The 25,911-nt window shown below is 42.7% G+C and overlaps 1 protein-coding gene across 1 annotated transcript in view; it reads right to left on the bottom strand.

Moving 5' to 3' along the window:
• ABCB11 (ATP binding cassette subfamily B member 11) overlaps positions 1–25,911 on the bottom strand; it is a 116,092-nt gene that overhangs the window by 16,596 nt on the left and 73,585 nt on the right. Inside the window, 8 exon segments of the mRNA XM_045299935.1 lie at positions 395–551; positions 2,606–2,847; positions 6,449–6,652; positions 7,205–7,366; positions 7,459–7,563; positions 10,581–10,745; positions 20,225–20,327; positions 25,349–25,424. Coding sequence (XP_045155870.1) covers positions 395–551; positions 2,606–2,847; positions 6,449–6,652; positions 7,205–7,366; positions 7,459–7,563; positions 10,581–10,745; positions 20,225–20,327; positions 25,349–25,424 — 1,214 coding nt within the window.

Genomic DNA, 25,911 nt, shown 5'->3' with positions numbered 1-25,911 from the left:
ACCTAACAGCAACACACCAGCACATCAGTACGAAACATGGGAGGTGGGTAGGTTCAAAAGATATTAAGCTTCATTTATTCTGGAACTAAGTGTGTTTTACAGTATATGTACAGGATTTAGCATTCATTGAATATCTCTGCCATATTCAAATGCCAACTCTATTAATAGATAATGTATGCTAATTTACTTGAATCTTTACAAGTGTAAATCTATTGCCTGTCCATTCAAAGCACTTATGAATGAAGCTGTATACTGCAGAAGTTTCTAGGCTAAGTGGAATTGTCTGACCAGCCCCAATGACTGTTGTATACATGCGCCTGCAAACACACACACACAAACACACACAACCCCCCTTACCTGTTCCCCGTCCCACTTCCTTCACCAGCGTACTTACCCACTTTTCACCTCCACTGCTGTATACATTGATTGGGGGTTGTCGGTCCAGCAGTTGGAAGAAGCGTGCAGCTGATATTTTCGCTTTGGCATAGTTCGGGGTGTAAGAGGAGGCTCTTCCGAGAGCAGACCCGCTCAGGACAACAGCAGTGATCACTCTGCAATCAGATGGACACCCAGGTAGAGAGGGGCGGGCTGGGATTGCTTTGACAGCCTAAAGGCGGGCATTTTCGGTCTCAGCTCTGGTTCTGCTGGGAAAGAGCTGAGTCTGGTTGGCAGGTCTTTTCCTCTCATGAGCCTTATCTGGGAAAGGGGCTTGGGGAAGTTAGAAGTCCTCAAATTGTATTACAGGCAAGCGGGGGAGCGGGGCACTGACCAAGAGATGTTCAGACCTCCAAAGCCTGCTTCAGTCACAATAATTCTTTATAAGAAAATTTAAATATACATACACAACGACTTTTCAAAATAAAAGTAAGGAGGCTTTTACTCTCTGAAGTAAATTCACTGGACTGGATAGCTTTCTTCCGATTCTCCATTCCCTCAACATATGTTAAATGTTTAAAAGATAATAATCGGTAATGTCAATTCTGCGGCAAAATGGCATATGCTTCACTCTGCGTGAGAAAGATGTGCTCATTTCTTCCTTTCTATTTGTCCCCGCTTTTAACTGTCTTCAGCATGCATTCAGTGGCTGAACAAGTGAATGAGTGAATAAATGAATAGCAAACACGGTGCTGTCTGAACCATGATTTGAGGAGACCCCCTGGAGGAGTCCTAAGGGCTCACAGAGGGCTTGACTCTCCTGGGGAGGGGAGGTCTCTGCATGGCTGACTGCTCAGTTTATTAGCAGGAATGGTTAAGTCGGGAGTCACAAACTCAAATCTCTAGTGGGAGTGCAGAATCAGAAATGTAGAAACTGGGAGTTTTTTGCAAAGACTCCCAATTTTCACATGTTGGCAGATCATTTCTTAAAATATATCATATAAATGAAATAAACCAAATCCACATTTTTTTTTTACTTTTCTAATTTGAACAAGGAGCCATAAGTATGTGAAGATTCAAAAAAGAGGATTTCCAGGTGGGTTGGGTGCAGTGGTATAGGAGAGAAATACCAGGAAAAAGATCAAAAGAAAGAAGCAGACTTCATGGCTTGCGAACAAAATCTAAAAGAACATTCTTATCGTGTCTGACTTTCCTAAATCCCTGCAAGGCTTTCTCAGACTATCTCCCCCTATCCCATCCAAACACTGTATCCCCAGATCTGGCACCCTTAGTTTACTGGCTCTGGAAATGTGAGGACCTACACTCAATAGCAATTTTGTAGAAGAAAGGTTCTGACTCTAAGAGAGGAATATAACTTCCTCGTGTGGGCTTTGCTGTCTCTAGCTATGAGGTCTCCGCTGGAAGCATGCCCTCTTTGTGGGAGAGAAGGAGAATTCAGCTAGAATCATTCCATGAACCATCTGGAGCCTCTGGGTGGTGCAAACCGTCAACCCACTTGATGACTAACCCAAAGGCTGGGAGTTCAAGTCCACCCAGAGGCTCCATGAGTCAATATTGGGCTAATGGTAACGGGTTGCTTTGACGAACCATCTAATTCAAGGTCACCATGATTTCCTAGTGTTAACTAGTTTGGTAGCTCCTTTGTAAAAGACAGTCACAATAATGTGTCCTATCATTGTATGCACACTCTTTTGCAATAAGACATTTTCACTCCTCTCATCAAGAGATAAGGAACATTTCTCTATCCTTTAAATCTGGGCTAGGTCAATCACAGCCACTGAGATAATAGAAAATGTGAAGCACGTAGAGACTTGAAAAGGTGTTTGTACATTAGGACTTGCCCTGAGAAACGTGGGCCCATAACTGGAAGAAGCCACATGTGTCGGCGAGAGAGAGAGAGAGAGAGAGAGAGAGAGAGAGAGAGAGAGAGAGAGAGAGACTGTGGAGGCAGAAGTCCAACCTTCCCTGACATGCTCGCATCCTCCTCCACGCTCGCTGCATCATCCAAGTCAGCAGAACCACCCTGCCAACCCACAGACGCAGGTTGTGTTAGACACCAAATTTTGGATAGTTGGTTAAGCAAGCAAAAGCTAACTGGTAGCTCAAGCAGATAGTGCAGGATGGATGGGGCAACTCACGATGATAGCCACTCCTTCGTAGAGTGTTGATCTAGTGTGGCTGTGATCATGTGGACACCCCGAGCCCTCACCTGAACACATAGCTGAAGTGCAGGGCTTCATGGAGGATTAAGTAACCTCCGTATCGGTAGGAAGCAGAATTGGCAATAAATGTAATACACTGGGAAAAACCAAAGCAGAAGCCATATACGTTCGCCTTTCGAATGGCTGTCTTGAATGGCTTCTCCAGCTCAGCCTCATAGGCTTCAATAAACCACCTCTCCTTTCCAATACCAGCGACGGTGCGGATGTTACTGAGAGCTTCGTTTGCAATCTAAAGGAGGAAAAAGAGTCTTAGAGACAAGAGAACAAAAAGAACTCCTTTTATGACATTTCAACTATACACAGGTTAAAATGGGTATACATGATCAAATGTAGCACAAATCAGATATAGGGGCCCCAAATGGGGATGTTTGACAAAAATCAGCTGGAGATCAACTCAATTGTACCCTGAAATATGCTGTCAGCCAAATCTAAGCTCTCTTTCATTCTCATATGTCTTGTCTTCTTGTGGGAGAGAGAAGTGGGAGGAATTCCTAGTGGTACAAATAGTTATTCAGCTACTAACTGAAAGGTTACAGGTTGGTGAGATAGTTTATTGTGCCAGCCTGGCCGATAAACACAAGTGGGATTAACTGAAGGGCAGAGAGATAAATGCCTTGGTGAGTCTCGCTTTTCTTGTCTCTCGCTCTTTGATCATCGGACCAGTGTGCGGCTGCCTTGCTTGTCCTGTGCCTCAATTTAAAGGCTACACTGCCTGTGGGACGCCTAGCCTGTGGACTGTGTCGCTGTAAGTTGAGGTCCCTTTAAGACATCGCTGGAGCTGGGGACTGGCAGTTGGTGACCTGGCTGGCAGTTGGTGACCTGCCTTCTGATTGGCTGCTGTGCTGACATAGCCTAGCTCTCTCTATAAATAGAGGAAGATCTGGCAGCAGATGAGACTGGAAGGACTGCTAGTCTCTTACATTTCTCTCACGGCAGAGAGCTGAATTGAGCCTTTGTAGTGCTTTATAATTTAACTGTTTCTTTCTTGTATTATATATTTAACTGTATATGATTTAACAGTTCATTCCTTGTTATATATCTAATTATCTTTATAAATAAATATATTAAATTATCAGCAATTTGGTCTTATCTCTCTAGAGAACCCTGTCTAACACAGTTGGAGTGCACTCAGGGGCAGCTCAGAAAAACCTGGAGATCTACTTCTGAAAAATCAGGCATTGGAAACCCTGTGGGACACATGGGATTGCCATCAATTAGTCATCTCAGTGGTAACTAGAACTGGACAGTTACACTTGATAGTGTCTTACTGTCTTTGCCAATCCATTTGAAATGTCTAAAATGGTATCTCATTCCTACGAAATCTGAGAGAGAAGATGTCTTAATATCAGATTCTCTTTTTTAATCAATCTGCTAAAATATTGTCCAAGGTAACTTAAAATTAAATGTAAAATTTTTCTTTTAGTCTATGAATTTGACTTTCCTTAAATTCACACTCCAGGGTAAATAAGCATTGCTTCTGAATTAGGGTTCTTCCCTAAACATGACACAAAAACAGGCATATACAATCATTTTGGCTTGTAGCTTATTGTTGTTACTATCGTCCTATCATTTCTGATTCACAGTTACTCCCCCCACCCCACCCCCATACACACACGCACACACATATACACACCCTCAACAGGATGAAACACTACCTTGTCGGGAGGCATTCTTACAGTTGCTGCTCTATGTTAGTCTATTATTACATCCATTTTGCCAATCCATCTGGTAGAGGGTCTTCTCTTTGGCTGACTCTACATTACCAAGCATGATGTCTTTCTCCAAGGACGGCTTCCTCTTGATAACATGCTCAAAGTACACGAGACGAAGTCTTGTCATTGCTGCTCTCAAGGGACATTCCAACTGAACATCTTCCAATACAGATCTGTTCTGTCTGTTTGTAGCCTATTCGATATCCCTCATCACCACCAGAATTCAAAGCATCAACTCTGCTTCGATCTTCCCCCACTACCGTCCAGTTTCCAGTGCGTGTGAGACCATTGAAAACACCGTGACGTGGGCCGGCGGAAACAGTCTTCTCAGGGATCTCCTTCCCTTATATCGCACGTTGTTTGGAATCTTAGCTGCTGGGCTTGCAGGGAATCCAAGTAAAATAACATCGTTGACAACTTCGAACTTTCTTCTCCTGATCATGGCGTTGCTTAGCTTACTGGCTTATCTGTGAGGATTTTGATTTTCTTTATGTCAAGGAATAAGCCATACTGAAGGCTGCCATCCTCGATCTTCATCAGCAGGTGCTTCAAGGCCTCTTAGCTTCAGCAAGCAAGAGTATATCACCTGCATATCCCAGGTTGCTAATACACCTTCCTCCAATCCTGATGCTCCATTCTTTACAAAGTCCAGCTTCGCAAATGATTTGCTCAGCCTGCAGATTGAGCCTTTATAGTGAAGGGCGTTGACGCAGCCATTCCTGATTGTACACCATTCAATGCACCTCTTTTTGTTCAAAAACTGCCTTTTGGTCTGTGAACAGGTTTCACATGAGCACAATGGAGTCTTCTTCACTCCCATTCTTCACAATGCTACGTATAGTTCGGTATGATTCACACAGTCAAATGCCTCAAAGGCATATTGCATAAAACATAGGTAATCATCTTTCTGTATTCCCCCATTCAGTCAAGATTCATCTGCCATCGGCAATAATATCCTTTGTTCCACATCCTCCTCTAGCTCTGGTTTGAATTTCCAACAGTTCCCTGTTGATTTACTGCTGCAACATTTTTAAAATTGTCTTCAGCAAAGTTTTACCTGGGGTGATACTGATGATATTATTTCAGCATTCTGTTGGATTACCTTTCTTTGGAAAGGGCACAGATCTAGAACTCTTCCAGCTGGTTGGCCAGGTAGCTGTCTTCTGTGGACGAGTGAGTGTCACCCTCCCTGCATCTGTTTGTTGGAACATTTCAATTTGTATTTCATCAGTTCCCAGAACACTGTTATTCACTTCAGTTTAGCTTCTTCCTTTGGTAGCATAATTTCTTCATCATGTGCTATTTTTTGGAATGGTTGAAAGTTAATCAACTCATTTGGGGACAGTGATTTTGTTTATTCTTCCATCTTCTTTTGATGCTTCCTGCATCTTTCAGTATTTTATCCATCAAATCCTTCAGTGTTTCAACTCCATGCTCCTTCCTACTCAGACAGCGATAATGTTGCCATTCCCACAGTTGAAAGGACAAAACCTGGGCTATAATAAAATTGGTGAAAGACAGAGTGCACGTATGTGTGTGTGCAACCATGATCCTGAAATATGAAAAGTGTTTATGCCCCACCCTGAATTTGACCCTGATCATCAGATTTCAGTTAGAGCACATTTTAAGAGCCAATAGTCGAAACCAGTCATTGTCAGGAACTTTGGCTCATGAATCTATCCAGGAAAGACATTTGCCACAAGCCGAGAAGACTCTGATGTATGAGGATTCAAGGAATGGGTCATTACAAAGTGAATAACTGCCCTCTGTGGATGAGGGTGGGCAGCATGAGTCAGCAAAAATGTGAAACTGAGTACAAGCCCAACATACTGCAAACAGAACTGAGTTGTCTATTCTTACAAATGATATGGCAGAAAATATATGGGGAAACAAACCAACAGTTTAAGAAGACAAAACCAAAATGAACATCTGACCCTCTTTATTGACCCCCATCCTAGCACCAGAGCTTGTTCTTAGAGCCTTTGCATCTTGCACCCACAAGAAGGGTGAGTAGGAGGTTTCTAACCATGCAACCTAACATTTGTAAGCAAGCATCACAGAGTCCGTCAGAAAGCCACTTTGCCCTGAGGAGTCTGGGCATGAGGTCTATAAGATTACCTGTCCTGCCGACTCTAGAGCTTGCTTGTCTTGCGAGGCAAATCCTGTCAACATTTTGGTCTGTATGACTCCTGACAGAGCCAAGAAGGGGAAGAAGCACAAAATGACCAAGCTCAGCTTCCAGCTGAATAAGAAGGCAATGGTCATGGCCACAGCAATGTTGCTGAAGGAATTGACGATCATCCCAATTTGAGAGCCAGCAGCCTGCAAACCAAAAGCAATTGAGTAAGCTCACACACCCAGACTTTTACCAATGCAATGTGCCTTTTCAAGGATGCCTAAGTTCCTGAGTGACATTATGTTAAAAAGTCTTGTTTATACCAAAAAATATGGCTTCTTCTAAATGATAAATCCTCCTAAACTAGATTGATTTAAAATGTGGATTACTAAGAGTCCATTTTACTCCCAACTTTCAGGAACTCATCTGTTAACTATTTTCATTTAATGATTTGAGGGACTTCCTAAGAGACACTGGGATTTAGCTGCTGTTTGTCAGCACTGGAAAAGGTAGAAAGGGTGGCACTGGGGCATTGAAACAAACAACCAAACAAACAAAATGCCATCAAGTTTACTCCAACTCACAGTGACGCTATAGGGCCGAGTAGAACTGCCCCCCGTGGGTTTCTGAGATTCTAAATCTTTACAAGGGTCGGAAGGCTTACAGGAAGCAGACAGAAGATGCAAATGAAAGAAATTCTACTCCAGTTAATACACCACAGCTCCTCGCCCCCAAGCCACCACCCCTCCATAGCTTACCCCTTGAACTTGGGAAGCATCAGTAGCAAGTCTCGTTGTCAGGGCTCCAGGGCTGTTTCTGAGGTCATCAAACCAGCCAATGTTTTGCCCTAATATCGCCCTGAAGCCAAATTTCCGTAGTCTTTTTGTGAGGAGCTCCCCAGATTTTGCAAATGTATATCCCTAAAACATAAAGCAGGAGTCTTGGGCTACATTTCAACATGAAATGGGGCCAATTGTTAAATTCTCTACTTCAGAATGAAAGCTCTTTTTACCTGCAGGAATTGGGTGAAAAGGGATACAATGCCCAGCACTACAAAGAGCAGGCACACACCGTGGAGTTGAGACCGTTGTTCCTCTTTATCAGGAATTGAAAACGTCTTTGGGAGACAGCAAGGAAGGAAGAGAAATGATTGTTGTAAACAGTAGCAAGATAAACTCAAATATGCTTAAAAGCAATTTCTCTTACACAGGTTGAAATAGTCTTCCTTTAAATGGAAACTTGAGGAAGCAGGATAGATGGTATTACATGGTGGCCTTTACAATCGATGATAAAGAATGAACTATTGAATGGGAAATTGATCTGCTCAAGATCTTCACCAAATTCACAATGAAAAGTGTCTTAAACATAGTTTCACTCTGGATAGCTTAGTGATTAATCCGCCGCTAGCTATGAACAGTGCGATGAAGATGATGATATAGTTGGCCTATGAGAGCCCCAAACCTGGACAAACTACAAAGCCATGGAAACAATTTCCAGAACCTTGCCTTTGCCTGACTTGGGCAATGGTTATCGACTTTTCTTTGTTATCCAGATGTACAAGGTGACGAAATTCCTTGAGTTCTCTATCCAGTGAGTCAGAGAAGGAAGGAAGGAAGAAAGGAAAGAAGGGGAGAAGGAAGGAGAGAAGAAGAAAACTATTTGTGAGTCTGTTAATGTTAATAGAGGCAAAAATTCCAGGTATTATCATGGCCTGTGTAGTCCTCAAATAATAGAGAAGGTTTCTACACTCAGGTGCCCTACTTGTTTCACAGGTGTCATATATGACAGCTATCACCATTACAAAAGTAATTAGCTGTCAAGGCATTGAGATTGATTTGTTCAGGACAGAACACAGTCCCCATCCATCTGAGAGAGAGGTTGTTGGCTCTCAGTTGCCAGAAGCTGAAAATGTCTCCCCTCAATCTACAGAAACTGTGAGTGGACGTTTACGTCTACAATAAGTGGTAAACTATAGTTGCTTGCCCAAATACAGATAGCCAGGAGAGCGCAGAAACCTTCTTCAAACCCAGAGCTGGCTGCCTTCTCAACCCCGGCTTTTCTCGGCGTGCGACACCCCAGTTGCTGTGTTTGGAAGATTTGACACATTTTCCAAGTCAAACAGACACAGGGCGAGTAAGTCTGGTAAAATGTCTCCTGTGTATAAGGAGACTTAGCTACATCAGCATCCAGGATCCCAAGGTGACCCGTCACTTACTGGGCCCACGTTCCACACTGTGGTCGCAATAAACCAAATGTGAATGTTGTGCCCGTTAGGTCTGTCGGAATGAAGATCGTGCAATTAAAAGCAGGCTATTCTCTGAATGATAATTATGCCCTACCAGTGGAAAACATTGTATATGTGATGATTATGCTAAGAGGGAAAAAAAAAACAACCTTCTTTATCAAAGAGGCAAAATAATAACGTTTGTTTAGCCTCATCCACTTTGCAAATACAGCTCTGTGGAACTTGATAATGAGAAAACTCTGAATCTCACTAGCTAGCTCAGTGTTAAGGAGCCCTGATGGGGAGTGAGTTACACTTGGGCAACTCACCACAAGGTCAGCAGTTCAAAAACACCAGCTGTTCTTCAGGAGAAAAATTCAGCTCTCTACTCCCATAAAGATTCACAATCTTAGGACCCACAGGGGCAGTTCTACTCCGGCCCACGGGGTCCCTGTGAGTCGGAATCGCCTCGAGGGCGGTGAGTGATCAGCACTCTGCTATCCTGGTGCTGAAGCTCTCCCATTGCTTCGCCCGAGTTCGTCCCAGGACTTGTGGCGGTCATCACAATACAGGGACTGCTCTCACTACCATTAGCCACGCGGATGCTTCAGGAGGGTTACAGGAGGAATGGACCCATCTACTCTGCTTGGACAATTTCATAGACCTCTAGGACGGCAAGGTTAGAGATCGTCTTTGCCAATCATTGTAAAGTTGGCCGACTGATGCCCAGAGGAGTGCGTGACTTGACCCCAGGGCACATGGAGAAGGGATCTCCCAACAGAGAATCCCAGCAGGCCAGAGGTTCTCAGTCTTTACAGGAGCAAATGGCCATATTTTTCTCCTTCAGAGCTGCTGGTGGGTTTGAACCCCCAACCTTTCAGCAGAGGACTTAACCCATGGTGCCAAAGAGGTTCTTAAGACTAATATAGTGGTTAGTAAATGTTTGTGGTTATCATTATATAGCAATGAAATCAGATAAAACCAAAACAAACCCATTGCCACAAGTCAGATCTGACTCATGATGACTCTACTCGAGGTTTCTGAGCTAATAGACCTTTATAAGAGCAGACAGCCTCGTCTGTCTCCTGTGGAGCAGCTGGTGGCTTGAACCACCAACTCTGCTGTTCGTAGTCCAGTGCTTGTCCCACTTCTATTCTTGTTAGTGTGTCAATTTTCTCCTCTTCCTTACCCCATGTGACCGAATAGACTTGGCTGAACGGGTTTTCTAGGCTGCGCTCTTCCCAGGGAGAGATGGCCAGCTGTCTTTCCTGTAGTGCCCGGAGGGGGTTCAAACTGCCACCACTTCCTGTAGCAGCCAAGTGCTTCACCAGGGTTCCTCTCAGAACTTGTAGAAAGTGAAAAACTGACAAACGCTTGTTCTTTATCCATGCCTTATTTCACTCCTCTCTTTTCCCTCTTCCTCCCACCTCCCCATGTTAATGGTGCAATCAGTAGGAGAGGGAAGAATTATACACTGCACGCGGATGCCTGCTATTATCGGGCAAACTTGGTACTTCGGTCCTCAGCAAGATCAGAAATGGCCCTGAAGTCTTTTTGTTTTATTCAACACAGCGGCCTTGCATGCTGATTTGGCTCACATGGAGGTCAATTGGTCCTTCTGGCACAAAGTGCGCAGCCGCGGCCTCATTTTCTGACAGGCAGGAGGACTCTGTGACCCCCTGTCCAGCCCAAATGAGAGTGCTCATCCTTGCCTTCCTAACCTTCTGATCAGAGGCACAAATGATGTTTATTCCTTTGGAAATGAGAAAGACAGAGTTAACAAAACAAAAAAAAAAAGTACTAACATTAACACAAAACAAAACAAAAAAAGCCATCCTATCACACATGTTACATCCACTGGCCGAGACACAAGAGGAATAAGAATAAAGTTAGCCCAGCTGCTCGCTCACCCCAAGAATCTCACTGAATAAGAAGGCGTAGAGGGGTGTGACGGCCCCATTGACAGCTGCACCCACAGACCCGGCCAGCATGTACGGCCACTCGGCAGCATTGAACTTCAGGATCCTCCTGATTGGTGCAGGTCTCACATCCTCTTCCACAGGAACCTCCACAGCCTTGAGGAAAACAGGGGTTATATTAATCATCTAACTGTCCACCCAGTTATTTCACACCTACTCTTTAAAAACAAGTTTGGTTAACATAAAATTCACGTACTATGTAATTCAATGGTTTAAATCAAAGAGTTGGGTAATCATCACCACAATCAATTTTAGAAGATTCTTTTCATTTCTGTTTACCCATTAATATTAGCTCCTCATTTCCCCCTAACCGACCCTGCCATAATCCTAAGGTATCTACTTACTGTCTCTATAGTTCTATATTGACCTATCCCGGATTTTATATAAAGAAAATCATACAACAGAACCACAACAGAAACCTCGCCATCTGAAAGAAAACAGAAAGTAATAAAAGGCCTCATTCTGGTTCCGGTCGCCATGGGAGAGTGGCTGTCAAGTCAACAGCTCACGCATGGAGATAGCACCTGTAATGGAGTAGAACTCACAGCCCTCGTGGAGGTAGATTACCGGGCCTTTTTCCAAAGGCTCACTGGTGTGTTAAACTGCCTTCAATATGGATTAAAACTCAATGTAAAGAAAACAGAAGTAGTCACAACTGGACCACGATAATTGGAGAAAATATTGACGTTGTCATGGACTGCGTCTTACCTGGATCCACCCTCTATGCTCATGAAAGCAGCAGACAAGAAATAAAGAGCAAGAAGGTCGCTTTTAGGGCTTGGGTGTTCCTGGTCAATGTACTTTGAACGGTCTCTTATGCATGTGCAAAATGCACATTGAATAGGGCAGACAGAAGAAAAATTGATGCATTTAAAACATGAGTTGGCAAAGGGTATTGAAACTGCCATGAACTACTATAATACACAAGGAAGTCTGTCTTGGAAGAAGTACACCCAGAATGTGCCTGAGACGTGAGCACAGCATGATCTTGTTTAGCCTATTTCAGTCTATTAGGAGAGACCAGTCCCCGGAGAGGGCAGCATGCTTGGTAAAGTGGAGGAAGAGGAAAAGAGGAGACTTCGACAGGATGGACTGACACGGTGGCTGCAACAATGACCTCAAGCACAAGAACGATCGTGAAGATGGCGCAGTTCCCAGGCAGTGGTTCATTCTGTTGTACATAGACTCACGAGGAGTTGGAACCAACTCAATGCTATTGAACAATAACTTGTGTACGCACAAGCATGTGTGTGTGTGTGTAAATTAAAAACTCTTGCTACTGAACAAAAAGAAGAAAGTAATAAAAACTAGAACACACTTAAAATGGGTCAAAATGGAAAACAAATGATAAGGTGTTCCATTGTGACCTAAGTACATCTGCATTAGTCCACTTTCCAATGCACTCTGATAGCAAGGCTGTTCGTCCCCTGGTCAATGGTCAGAGGAGATGCACCAGGGGCTTAATCCATTCAGGGGCTCTGCAAATGGATTTGGGGCATTCACTGTCCCGCAACCAGGGTGCTCAGAATTTAAGATTCAATAAATCTTAAAGTCTCTTCCAGCCTCAGATTGTATTATCTACAGTCCTTGAACGACACGGGTTGGTGTGTTTCTCCAGTGTGGATTTAGCTGATGCTCATTTCTTTAGATAGGTGCTTGTTGTAAGACAAGCCTTTAAGACGCTAGACATTATTCTTTCTGTTAGCCAGCCACCATCTGATTTCTTCACCACACGTGGCTTGATCACCCATCTCTTCAGTAATCACTTCATATACATACTCTTTTATTAAACAGCAGACCCTTGGGCCTTCACAGACTTACGAGGCATGATTTGATTGGTTATGAGTAACCTTAAAGATGCATGAGATGTAATGGTTTCTTGTTTTGCAAAGATTGGTTTTGAATTGGATGTGGACTGAGCCCAGAGGACTACTAATCAAACCAGGAGTTTGTGGTTCTTAGTTCAGAGAGTAGTCACCACGACGGCTCTTTGGAGGAAAATAACCCTCAATTAAAAATAAATGACTGTGCCATAGGGTTATGCACACTCGTGAGTACTTGTAAGATGTGCCTTTCATAAATGTCAGGGATGTACAATCTAGTAACTGGGTAAAGATCTAAGGCAGGCTAGTATAGCTGAAACAGAACGAAATCCCTTGAAATTGTATAATGTGGTGTCAACAGTTACCACCTTGTCCTTACTGTCAGTAATCCATGCCTAGAAGTAAGTGACAATCTACTTCAATGTCTACTTTCACGTTTTCTTAACAAGAAGTGGAATTTTTTTCTACTGTGAGTTCTTTAATTGTCATTAACATGGCAGCAGCTACACATTTTTATTCTCTCAAAGGCAAATATTATATAATGAACCCCATCATCTTTACCTGGCTATCTTATTAAATTGGTGCTTGGTCTTCAGATCCCTTTACTCAGTACTGTGTTAAATTTATTACCCATTTTGTTTGAGAAAGAATTTTAGGTGACTTACAGAGATTGGTATTTAAAGTTTCTTTCTTTCTTTTTCCTCTTCTATTAAAATATACTAAAAATATATCTACAGTAAATAAGCTACAAAACTATTCACACTCTCTTCCATACTTTGCCCTTTAGATAGCTGAATATCAGATAGAGGCAATAGCAATAAACTTCAAATCCTTTCTGATAACAAAGTCAGAGGCCACGTTACCAATTCCATTTAGAGAAAAGCCAGGCAGGACAGCAAGTTCATCACAGCTGCAAAAGCCAAGCAGGATGACGGCAGGCTGCTCAGGTCGGTGATGGATTTGTTGTTGCCTCCATTTGAGGTTTTCTCTTGGCCCGCCCTCCACATTTGTACTTTGTCGTTACTACTCAGTGATGTAGCCAGTCTTTCTGGTCAATTATTTCATCCCCATCAACTTACTCACTCTAAGCAATTGAGGCTAGAGAGGAAGAAGTATGCCTAGGAAGGCACAGTTGACACAAAAGTAGAAAAAGGAGCTTCTAGCTCATTTACGTCATCTTCAAATGGGGGGTAATGGGACTAGGTTGCTTTGAGGAGACATTTCTCTGTAGGGTTCTCCCATTTCTGCACGTCTTGTGAGCGGAAGCTTTGCCTGCCTTTGTTCTATATTATTTCCCCTCCAGGGAGTTTGGATAGGAAACAGTCTTGGAAGACAAGGTGCCTTCCTTCCTCCACAAAGAAGGGCAGATGCATTTGCTGCATATTATAGAACTCAGAATTCCTTTCCTGTCCCACACCCCACTTCACTGGCTGATAGTAGCTACCTCTCTTTGCATCATCGCCCTGGGGGAACATGGAGTTAGGTTAGGAAAGCCAAACCTTGGACTCTTATTATGATGAGTGATGAAATCCTTTGTCTCTGACCCAGGGGTCTAACGTATTCTGTCCGTAGCCATAGAATTGTGTTAGGCCAACTTGTTATCTTGCCAGCAGAGCAAAATGTTCCGACCTTTTACAGTGCTACACAGTCCGGACCAGACTGTTGGTCAGATTCACAGGGAGAGATGATTAACAATACAAATTCTGGGCTCCAATCACCAGAAATCATGACTTAATGGGTACACATCTGAAGTTGTAAAAAATATTGGTGAATAAACCCCATCTTCTGAGACCTTGAGATCCTACCTGAGATGCTTTCCAGTGCTAAACTTCTAGAGGTCTAGAATTCGCAGTTTGAGAAGTGCCACGCTGAGCGGTATCATCTGGAGTGCCCTGAGAAATGCGTGAACACGCATTAGCACGAATTGAATTCCTCCTGCTCCTGGGCAGCACTAACCACCAGGTACTGGTGAGTTTCTTCCAACTCAGGAGCCCCAGGTGTCGTTCCCTGCAAGAGGTGTTTTAAATCCCAACCTATAGTTGTAATGCCATTTAGGATCTTTGTTATGTTAATGAGGCAGGGCCCGTGTAGGGTGTAGCCTGAGCCAATCTCTTTTGAGATATAAGTGAAATCATACAGCTCAAAATGACCAACAGCTCAGAGGGAGAAAGTCTAGCCTTTGCTCCTACAGTGACAGTCTTAGAAAGACAGAGAGGGTGGATCTGACTCGATGGCAATGAACAGGAGAACACACTGGAGCAGGGCGAAGCCGAGATGAAGAAGGTGGATGCTAAACTAAACCACACGGGGCTCTCCAAGGAGCAAAGATACGGAACCTGGAGAGACTAGGCCCTTCCCCTACTGCAGAAAGAGAAAGCCCTCCCTGAGAGCTGTGGCCTGGAATTCAGACGTGCAGCCTCTGGAACTTCGAGGAAACACGTGATTGTTTGTTACAGCCACGACGAGTGTCGTGTCTCTTACGGCAGCAGTACACTCGAACCAACATACCCCATGTGTCAGAGTAAAAATGTGCCAGGGACTCCCTAGGGAGATTAAACTTCCACAGTTAGCCATGATGAAAACTCCTTATTATTCTGACCTGAAGGTAAACCTAACCCTAGCCATAACATCTCAGCCATTTGAATGCAATATGAAAAAAGCATTTTTCCAGTAGTTCTTGTTCAAAATACACAAATGAGAAACAAAAGCAATCTGAATAGTTTTCTTTTGTCCTATACTTAAAAGTTTGAGTACAAAGGAAACTCGTCTCTAACCTGCCTGCCAAATACTCAACGATCAAGCCTGAAAGTTGCAATCACAAGAAACTGGCCCTCGATAACTGGGGCATGAATGGTTTGATGTAAGGTGGAAGAACCATAAAGGAATAAAAAAAATGATATAAAAAATATAACTAAACTCACTCCGGAATGAAAACTTATATTTCGCTCTCATTTTGCAAAGCTGAGTGTAAACGGAAGATGAATAAATTAACAGCGAAACCGATAACTCACTGCTATCGAGTCACAACCAATGTATAGTGACCCTATAGGACCCAGTAGAACTGCCCTTGTAGGTCTCCGGACTGTACTTATTTAAGACACCCCATCTTACTCCCAGGTGGTTTCAAACTGGTGGACTGATGGTTTCAAATGGCTGACCTTGAAGATCTCGGCCCGAGTAACCTGTTTGGGCCAGGTTCAGACCAGGAAGCCCCTTTCACCAGCCTCTCAAGAAGACAAATGACCTGCTGAACGTCAAAGCACCTGCCTCCAGCATTTACGAAGCTTACCTCCCGGGCAGAGCACAGCCCCCCTCTCCCTAGCATTCTAGGAAGCAAGTTAGCTGAGAACAAGATGATTTACTGACAGGTCATCTCCTCACCCGAAACTTGCAACTGCAGCACAAAGCACCTCCCTTCCCCTTACCAGCCCATATGCCTGTAAGCTCATACCCTATACATGTCCAGCCGCCCCAGTACCAGGCGTGACTTCCCTGACCTAACTCGTTGGGTCATGGAACCTGTCCGGGAGCTCAAGATGCCCCGTCCCTTTCTCTGCTCTCCCTTCCCTCCTGGGAGTTCTTTCCCTGCCTCAATAAAATCTTTCTCAACTTCACATTCCTGGCTAAATTCTATCTCTGTTCTGAGCCTCCATTCCACCTCTCATAACCATTCTGCCACCAGGGCTCCACTGTAAAATCAGTAATTCAGAGTTAATAATGCAGGTTTGCATGTGTTTTCTCACTGTAGTTCACACTTGGTAAGCACTATCAAGGTGCACAATGCGTATTTGTTGATCATGGGCAGGAAGTATAGTGACAGCAATTGCAGAGCCACACTGGCCCCAGAGTAGGTGCACCATCAATGCTTAGTGCAGAATGACTGACACTGTTGTGCCCCTGGTGTATAGATGCAAACACATGCATGGTAGTTAAACGATGCTAATTGTCCACCCACTGTTTCGGTACCAGACACTGGGTTTTGTCCAGTTTCTTTCCTTATGAAAGTTTAACTTTCCTACTTCAGGACGCTGTCCTACTTTCTATAGGGTGTTATGCTGGTTTCTGTACTCTAAACCACAGGGGTCTTCTGCCTTCAGAATGACTTTGAAGATTTCTTGAACAGAAATTGTAAATGTGACAAAGGAGCAGAGTCTCCAGTTGAGCAATGGCTCAGAGTCACTTTCACGAGTCTTGTCTCTGCCCTCTCTCTTAACTGATGCCCAAGCCCCTGAGGGCAAGTTGGCTGTGATGAAGTTAGAGATTTCTAATAGTTGAGCCTGACTTGATCAGTTTACTAATTTCAATGGGAGAGATGCTTAGATTTCAGAGACTGGGAGAGCTTCTAGCCTATAGGCTTTCCGTAATCCTGAGTTTAATTGCACCAGTATTAACTTTGACCCCATTTATGGGATTATATCAGCATTAATTCTAACCCTGCTTATGGGAACCAAGCACCTGGCTTAGAGAGAAAGGAGAAACAGACCGCAGTCACCAGATAACGAGGAGATCTTGGGTGAGTCACTCTGCTCAGAGTTCACAAGCACAAGTTTCTTACGAAACCGTCTGTTGCCAATTTTCAGAATCACTGCTATTAAGAGACCACAAGGTAGAGATACCTCCTTTATGTAAGTACACCTTTTTTTGCATTGCAACATAAGTCCAACACTCCAATTTGCAGAAGGTAAGGTTAGAGATTATCTCTCAAAGCTAAGACAAAGAAAGGCTTTGCCGATGCTTAGTTTGTAGGATTTAGTTACGAAATCTTAAATTAAAACACCAAAGTGGGCAGCATTTACCCATGCAATATTATTTGGAATTAGAAACTCCAAAAGTCGAATTTTGTTGACCATGGTTCATTTGTTCCCTTTTCCAAAAGGAATTACTTCAATCCAGAGGACGATATTCTAATCACTGTAAAAATGAGGACGAGGATGCTAAGCATAAGGTCTTCACCTCCTGGAGCGTTGGCACCTTAACTCAAGTGAAAATAAAGTGACAGTGTTGGGAAATTACAGTCCCTTACATGTAATTGAGTCTAAATGTTCCGGTTTCAATTTCTAATACTGATGAATAGGATACCAAGTGCAAAATTTTATGTCTCTAAAATGAATTCTTACAAACCATTTAGGCTTCCTTTTTTAAACAACGGCTCCTTTCTGAGGTGTTCCATGCAGCATACGGACTCTGTGCCCATGTCACATCTCCAGGGAAGCTGATCGTCCTCTGAGGCTCTGCTGGGCCGTCTACCAGCTTCAGCAACCACATAAAGACCCTGTCTGTCCTTCTTTCCTTCCTCGTCTTCTTCCTCCCTCCCTTCTTCCCTCCTTCCTTCCTTTTATTATCAAATACTCGCCCAGAAACCGAAGAAATGCAGAAATTGAATATAATGTGTCATTGTTGGGCTTGCAACTGTAATGGAGAGCTTTCTCCTCTAAAATACACCGTGTCGTTGTGACTGGCAGTACCATGGTTATAAATGAAACACCTACTTCCAGAAGGGAATCAAGGCTTTGAAAGCAAGCAGTATACGCAAACTATGCCTCTTAGATATGCTTCCTCTCACTGTGATTCGGCCACTGCTCTCAGGGAAAAAAAGTTCTGTTTCCTCTATTCAGTGTTAACATATTAAAACAAAAATAGACCCTTTAAAATCCTCTGTCATACCATAAGTTCAGACGCATTCCCAAATTTCATTCTACACTATCCCATTGTGGACCAATGTTTACAATGGCTTCGAAAATGGGGCCTCGTGTTGGAATTTTATCGAAGATCATTTCAAATGACATCATGCATAAGGTGTGCCTGTGACGACGCTATTCTCTTCTTTATTTGCAGTGATAAATCTTGTGGTTTAGGTTTATTTGATTGTAGAAAAATAAAGTTTGATTCCAGTTCTTAAACCCTTCATGTACCTGCTGGTACGAGGCATTAGGCTGGGTGCCACATTGCTACAATCCCAAATAGATTAGGAAGCTGATCACTTATTAGAGCGATAAAACAAACATCCACATAAGAAACGCTTCGAATAAGACTCAGTAAGGAAATGACTATGAGAATTGCAGTGAGAGCACAAGGACTGTGCACTGGAATCCAGCCTGGGGAGGAAGTCTTCCAGGAGGAAAAATGCACACCTCGTGTGAAACCGAGTACCTGTGACAGCTTTGGAGATGCCCTGTCTTATGAAGAAACCTTTACGTTGTAATGTCTGTTCATTCCTCTGCTATCTCTTTCATCCTTAAAAAAAAACTTGAACTATATTAAAGTAGCACTGTTGAGTTACAGTGCATCCTATTAGAATTCTTTGGAAGTTGGGTAAACCAAAACATAGACCAGGGATGTGGACAGCCTTCCTTTCATGCAGAGTACACCAGCAAGTGGATTATGCCGATCCAGTTCAGTTAAACTTTAACCCCTTCTCGTTTGATCTCCCTTTTGACCCATTTAAAATTTGTTCTAGTTTTTAGTAATTTCTGTTTTCTTTTCAAATGAGGTTTTTCACCGTTATGCTTTATGGTTGATGTTAGTTAATTTTTTATTTGTTTTTTACTTGTATGTTTTTCTGTATATGAAACCCAAGATAGGTAAATCTGTAGATTTACCAAGAAACCATTTAACTGGGTTAATGGTTTCTTGGGGGTATAGTAGGGGAAGATGGGGGCAAATGGGGAACTCATAACAAAGAGCACAAAAAAGAAGAAAATGTTCTAAAATTGATTGTGCTAATGATTATCCAGCTCTTCTTGATATGACTGAAGTACTGAATTGCTTGATTTGTGAATTGAGTGCCAATAAAACTGTTTTTTAAAATATAATAACTTGTATAAGTGTTAAACCTCCAAATTACTTTTTGTTAAACAAACACATTTACTAAGATTATTATAACTTAAGATTTTAAAATATTAGGAAACAGTGTTTTCAGATATTCTTAAAAATATCTACATATCAGAGGCCTGTAGTACTTCACTGAAAAGTTGGATTAAAAGAGAATGGCATTTTCCCAGGAACTCTTTGAAGCCCCTTGGATAAGCATATAATCTGCTTAGTTCAAATGATTTTATAGTGTTTATTACAATGATTCCTTTAAGAACTATTAATTTATCTATAATATTTTATAGTTATAGTTACTATACTTTTTATTAAAAGGTCGTTTTATTAGGGCTCTTACAGCTCTTATAGCAATTCATACATCAATTGTATCAAGCATATTTGTACATATGTTGCCACAATTATTTTCTAAACATTTACTTTCGATTGAGCCCTTAGCCTCAGCTCCTCTTTTTTCCCTCTCTCTCCACCCCCTGACCCTTGTGATACCTTGATAAATTATAATTTATTATTATTTTCATATCTTACACCAACCACTGTCTCTCTTCCCACAAGGTTTCTGTTGTTCATCCCCCTGAGGGGGAGGTGGTGGGGAAGTGGTTATATGTGGATCATTGAGCTCAGTTTCCACTTCCTTCCCTCTTCTCCCCACCGTCCCCCTACCCTCCTGGTATGGCTACTCCCATTCCTGTTCCTGGATTCTGTGACCATACATTTTTAAAACCAACAATCAGCTCATCTTTGTTTCTTTTAAGACATTTTGTAAAATGTAGAGATTTCATCAAGTCCAAACAGGTCTTCCCATTTAGTCTGGCTGGGTGGAACAAGACTCGATGTGTCAATAAAGCACATTTTCAGGTTGAAAGGGCATGCAGTGGTCCCCAGCACAGACTTCTCCCATGCTCCCATGCGTGATTGGTACCTGACCTTTCTGTCTTCTTCATAAGTAGTCTTAGGATCTACAACAGCTAATGGAGTTTCATGTCCCAGGTAAGAAAGCTGAGATTTGGAGCGCTGCCGGATGGAAGCTCTGCAAAGAAACAGAAAGATGAGTCTACAGGTTGTAGGCAGGTTGGAACAGAACTTAGATGGTTTCCAAATTTATATCACGTGTGTCCAATAAACAGAAATGTGTGGTAAGTCAAGCGGCAACCAAGTCAGGGAGTTTCCTCGTTAAGTGTGACTTCACTCTCCTTAAAACCCCAAATACCTCACATGCTGCTCTGATCACAGCCCACCATGACCCTGTGGGCAGAGTAGAACTTGCCTAGAGGGTGACCAAGACTCTAGTCTTCACAGAAGCAGACTGCCACCCCTTTCTTCTGCAGATGGGCTGCGGGGCGTTGAACGGAAGACCTTCTGGTCAACAGCTGAGCACTTCAGCCACTGCGGCACCAGGGCTGCTTCTGATCTTTCCTTAACCCCAAACCAGATCCACTGCCATTGAGTTCATTCCCCTTCAGAGTGACCCATAGGGCAGGGAAGTGCTGCCCTTTGGGGCTTCCAAGACTTTAAATCTTTATAGGAACAGTCAATCTCTCTTTCTCCCACAGAGCGGCTGTTGGTTTCCATTGGCTTACCCTATGATTAGCAGTTCAATGGATAGCCCACTGTGCAACCAGGGATCCCTCATCTATCCTGGAAGGTAGAGTTGAATAAATACCATGGGCATTTAAAGGAGAAGGAATGTATGGGGGGTGTTGTCATGAAAGGCTGCGTGGACTAGTCACAAGGTCAGGTTGCTGCATCTGTAGACTTGAAGGAGGATTATTTATTTCTGAATGAAGCAGGGTAAGCAGCGGTATGGAGACAGGAAAAAGCAGGGTAAGTACATGACAAGTATAAGAAATGACTTGTTCTGTTTGGGGGTTTGTTTCTTTACTTGAGATTTCTAGCATGGAGCCTCCTATTGTGCTGTAGGGGCTGCTGGCAGTGACGTTGAGACAGCAAAGGAAGGTGGCTCCTGATATACGAAGCCAACCCTGCAAAAGCAGAGCTGAGGAAGGAAAAGAAACGGTATCTCTCTTGGACACATCACTGGAGGCCCCACTTGGTCTTTATTCAAAGCATCCTTGGACTATTTTGTTCTATGAGCTGCTTCTTTCCCTTTAAGGGTCAAACCAGGTTAGCTTAAGTTTCATTCATTTGCATATAGTCTTTAATGAGAGAATCCATGGTGAAGGGGATGATATGATCCCAACTGTGTTCTAGAAAGCTTCATCTGGGCTCTCAAACTCACACATTGCCATTGCGCCATCTCTAATTCATATCCACCCTCTAGGACAGGGTAGGATTGCCCCTGTGGGTTTCTGAGTCTGTAACTCTTTACAGGTGTAGCACACCTCCTCTCTCACCCACAGAGAGCAGGTGGCTTCAAATTGCTAACCTTGTGGTTAGCCACCCAGCCCATCACCCGCTGTGCTCCCAGGGCTCCTTCTGGGAAAATATGATGTGGAGGGAGAGCTAGCTGTTGGCGAGGTCACTGAGTGCAATCTAGGCGGAGCCGCCATGTGTGTGTCTCATTTGTATCCAGGAAAAAGTAGACTAACACGAATATCACAGTGGTACTTGCCTATCGCATACTCATCAGACCTTTTTGAGAAGTCAGGACATGCCAACTTAATTCCTCTAACTTGTTCCTGTCTTCTGCCGATGGCACTGCCACTCTTAGTCACCCGGGCTCAACATTCCAAATCCATACACTAACATGAATATTTTCTTTTGAGCCTCTTTAACTGACTTTCAGTAAACAACCCTTTTGACTAAGCAATTCATATCATGAAATCTAGACTCAAAGCACAACTTTGAATTAGAGGTTCTACAAAGCGTAAAAGCAACAGTAGAGAAATACACTATCGTGACTAAGAGTCTCCCTCCTAATTTGAGGCAGGGAAAATGCTTTGGGAAAGTATTTTCATGCTCCCAGGAAGAATTCTCTTTTTTGGGGGAAGAATCTTAATACACAGACTTTCAGCATGAAAGAAACTATTTTATTGAAATTTCTAAGTGAAGATACAAGACCAAAATTCTTGGTCTTGTTAATAAGAACACACACACATTTTGAAAGTGACTATAGTGACCCATGCATTTACTTGAAATCGTTCATCTTGCTTGCTCTTGTAGAATTAAGACCATGTCAAGTCTCACGTATGACCAGTGTTGAATATTGTTCACCCTCACTCCCCATCCCACCTGTCCTGAAACTCCCCAGCAATAGACTCACTTCTTCTGCTCTGGTAACGAAAGTCAAGATATCTTTTCCAGAATTTGCAGAGACGGGAACATTGCCATCTGGGGAAGTAGGGTAGGTGGTAGAGCTGATACTTAAAGCAAGAGGTAGACCGGCCTACAAAGTAAACTCAAGATACTGGAAACCACGGGAGGAGTGTGTGGTCAGGGAGGAGGTGTCAAGACATAAATGATTTCTCAGTTTCGAGCATGGGAAGATATATCTTCTTGGCTCCCTTCATTTTACTACTATAATTTTATATGTCTTAAAGCTCTCCTCCTCATTCTCAAAGCCATTCTGCCCATCGGCTAGCACAACCAGCCCATAGCAGCAAGCAGGCTGGGCAGGTGCTCCGTGTGACAGCAGCTCCCTTCTGACAAGGCAGCCACTCCCTGGGGAGCCAGTTCTGACTCACGCTGACCCCAGGTGCTACGCAACAGACCTGTATTCCATAGGGGTCTCGGGGCTGTGACCTTTCCAAAATAGATGGCTCGGCCTTCTTTCTAAGACATCTCTGGATGGGTTTGAACCCATTAGTAGCTTTAATGTTTAACTGGTTTCACTATGAAGGGATTCCTGATTTCCCCTCTAATCCACCACGCATGTCCGAGGGACAATGGCACCACACGCTTTTCTGCCACTGTCTGTTCAGGGGCAAACAAAACAACTCATCTCAGGGACCCTGTGCTCGTCCTCTCCGCGTGGTTATTTGGGAAATTGGTTGCCATGACTCATTGAATTGTTCTTGGACTTAAAATATATTACTAAGGAGGGACTTTGCCATCAGAAAGATCGAAAGCCCAAACAATAAGATATAAATTAACTTTTCATGTAGTCCTCTCTTGGCGCCAAAATCTGTCAGCATACAAAAGGAGATCTTTTTAACAGAGCTTCTTCTTGCTCCGACTTAGAAAGCTTGCTCTGCTGGCGGTTCACAGCGCCTGTTCCGTGTGGGTGTTACATTGCTGCGTCTCTCCACCAAGGAACCAAACTGCAGGGTTTGTCCATTCTTACAGCCAAGTGGAAAATATTTACACTAAAATGATTTTCTGGTTCTCATAACAAACTGTCAGCCAACGACCTTAAACAGGTAGGATCTTGTTCATCTGAAAAGTTAAGAAACAACTGATTTTTTTTTTGCCTACATGCCCACAAGCTAACCCTTCTACTTGAGCTTTTTAATTGAAAATCTCAAAAGAGAGTCCTCCTGATTCTCTGTGCTTACGGAGTTAGGTGGATCTTTACATTACTGCTCTCATGACGCTCATAATTTTGATTTTTTAAATTCCATTTAGAAAAGCATCATTCAATGTAATGCCAGTTATCTGTAAAAGTTGCCCAAGAGTGTGGTGCATTTTGTCCTTACAGCTTTCACTTTCAGGCGCAGGGCAGACAAACTGCAGTACGGACACGTGGCTCTGAAGTAACATGGAAATATGTTAAAGGATATCATTCAGCTAGTGGTGATTTTACTTGTTTGTAAAACTCTATTTGTGGCTCTTACGTAACTTTTAAATTGTGCGAGGGACAGAATTGACTCCTCCATCTCTGTACTAAAGGAACATGAAACTACTACTGTGTGACTATTTTCCAGATAGAATAAAACAAGCATTTCCTTCACATTTCTCTGAATAAACTTGTTCTCAGGATGTAAAAGAGGAACCCGCAGCATAAACTCAGTGGACTATTTTGAAAAAATTTATATATATTTAAATCTTGTTTGAATGATTGAGAGTTGTTGCATGAATCTTTGTTGTTAACACCAGTTTTCAGTGAGCAATCAGTCATCTTGAACAAGCAGTTGATACAGCCATGCCTTTTCCCAAAGCACAGCCTTGAACTAAATGTCTTGGAAAAGATAAAGGTGCCCTGGTGGCCCCGTAGGTTAAGCACTGGTCTGCTACCTCCAAGGTCTGTGGTTCAAACATGCAACTGCTCTGCAGGAGAAAGGTAAGACTGTATGCTCCCACAGAGCTTATCAGCCTCAGAAACCCGAGAGAGCAGTTCTACTCTGTCCTATGGGGTCACTGAATCGGAAGCCACGCAAGGCCACTTGGTAGAGAAGCAGTCACAGAGGGATAGGATGTCAGTATCTACCAGTGGCCTCCCAATGTGAGACATAGAAACTTGAAAACAATTTTCATGAACATAAATAAATGCTCCTGGGTAGAATTCTTAATACACAGAGTTTTTATATTAAAGAAACTATTTTATTGAACCATCTAAACCAATATCTAAGACTAAAAATTATATGTTTTTGAATAAAAACATACTAAATTTAAAAAGGTGTTTTGAAAGTAAATGCCCTTATATTGAGCCAGAGAAAAATAAAGAGTTTGTGTATAGGGAGATCCCTTTGAGAAGGTATGAGATACGTATACTTGTTTCTTTTCATTTCATCCCTTCAGATGGATTGCTCTAGGAGCAGAAGGGTTTGAAATTGGATGGCAAGTCAGTATGTTTGAGAGTGGAGCTAACAGAATGAGCCTGACCTCCATTCCTTTTGTAATAAGAAACTAAACAGATTTTATTTGACACCATTTCTTTTCTAATATCAATAACAAGCATTTTAACTATTTATAGACTCTTTCAATCATTACCCAATACATCCCAAAAGATGAGAAGCCAATGTCAAACAAAACCATGAAGTAGCAAAAGACAGGCCAACATGGACTTCATTTGCCTCTTCATATTACACAAAACATGGGACTATGTTTAAGACTCCCTTAGTGCATATTGAGATATTTCCTGAGGATCACAGTGGGAAGGAGAACTGAAGAATTTTAGAAAATTTCTAAATATCACCTGTGACTTGAACTTACCTTAAGCTAGCACGGTAACTTCCTCTGCTAAAGGTCTCATTTCGCTCAAGTGAAGCATCTTCCTTCGCATCTTTTTCTATTCAATACAACATGAGTGATTATTCAGGGCATACAATAAACATACTATTCATAAATAGAATTAATAACTATGTTTGTCTAGATGTAATTACCCTGCCTAGCACTAAAACTTTTACTAAATAGATTGTGATAAATAAGATCGCAATCACCCAGCCCATTCTAACAAAGAATTTCCAGATACTCAGAAAGAGTGAGTCATTTGAACCATCTGACCGCCTGTAAATGTTACTTGCTGGTGGAGTACTGGGATGCTAACCACAAGATCTGCAGTTCAGGTCCACCAGTACCTGTGTGGGAGAAAGAGGAGGCTGTCTACTCCTATAAAGAACTGAAATTTCTATTCTGCCCTATCCGTCACTATGAGTACCTTCGGTCGACTCAAGGGCCATGAGAATTTGGAGCATGAATCATGAAAGAAGAAAACTTAATGGAAACCATCAGATGTGGCAGAAAGTGACAGACACAGACAGACAGACAGACAGACA

Source organism: Echinops telfairi, unplaced genomic scaffold, assembly GCF_000313985.2.
Source record: "Echinops telfairi isolate 266 unplaced genomic scaffold, ASM31398v2 ScPeMD7_4;HRSCAF=17, whole genome shotgun sequence".
NCBI lineage: Eukaryota > Metazoa > Chordata > Mammalia > Afrosoricida > Tenrecidae > Echinops > Echinops telfairi.
The sequence above is the reverse complement of the archived record's forward strand: the minus strand, read 5'-3'. Positions and strand labels throughout refer to the sequence as shown.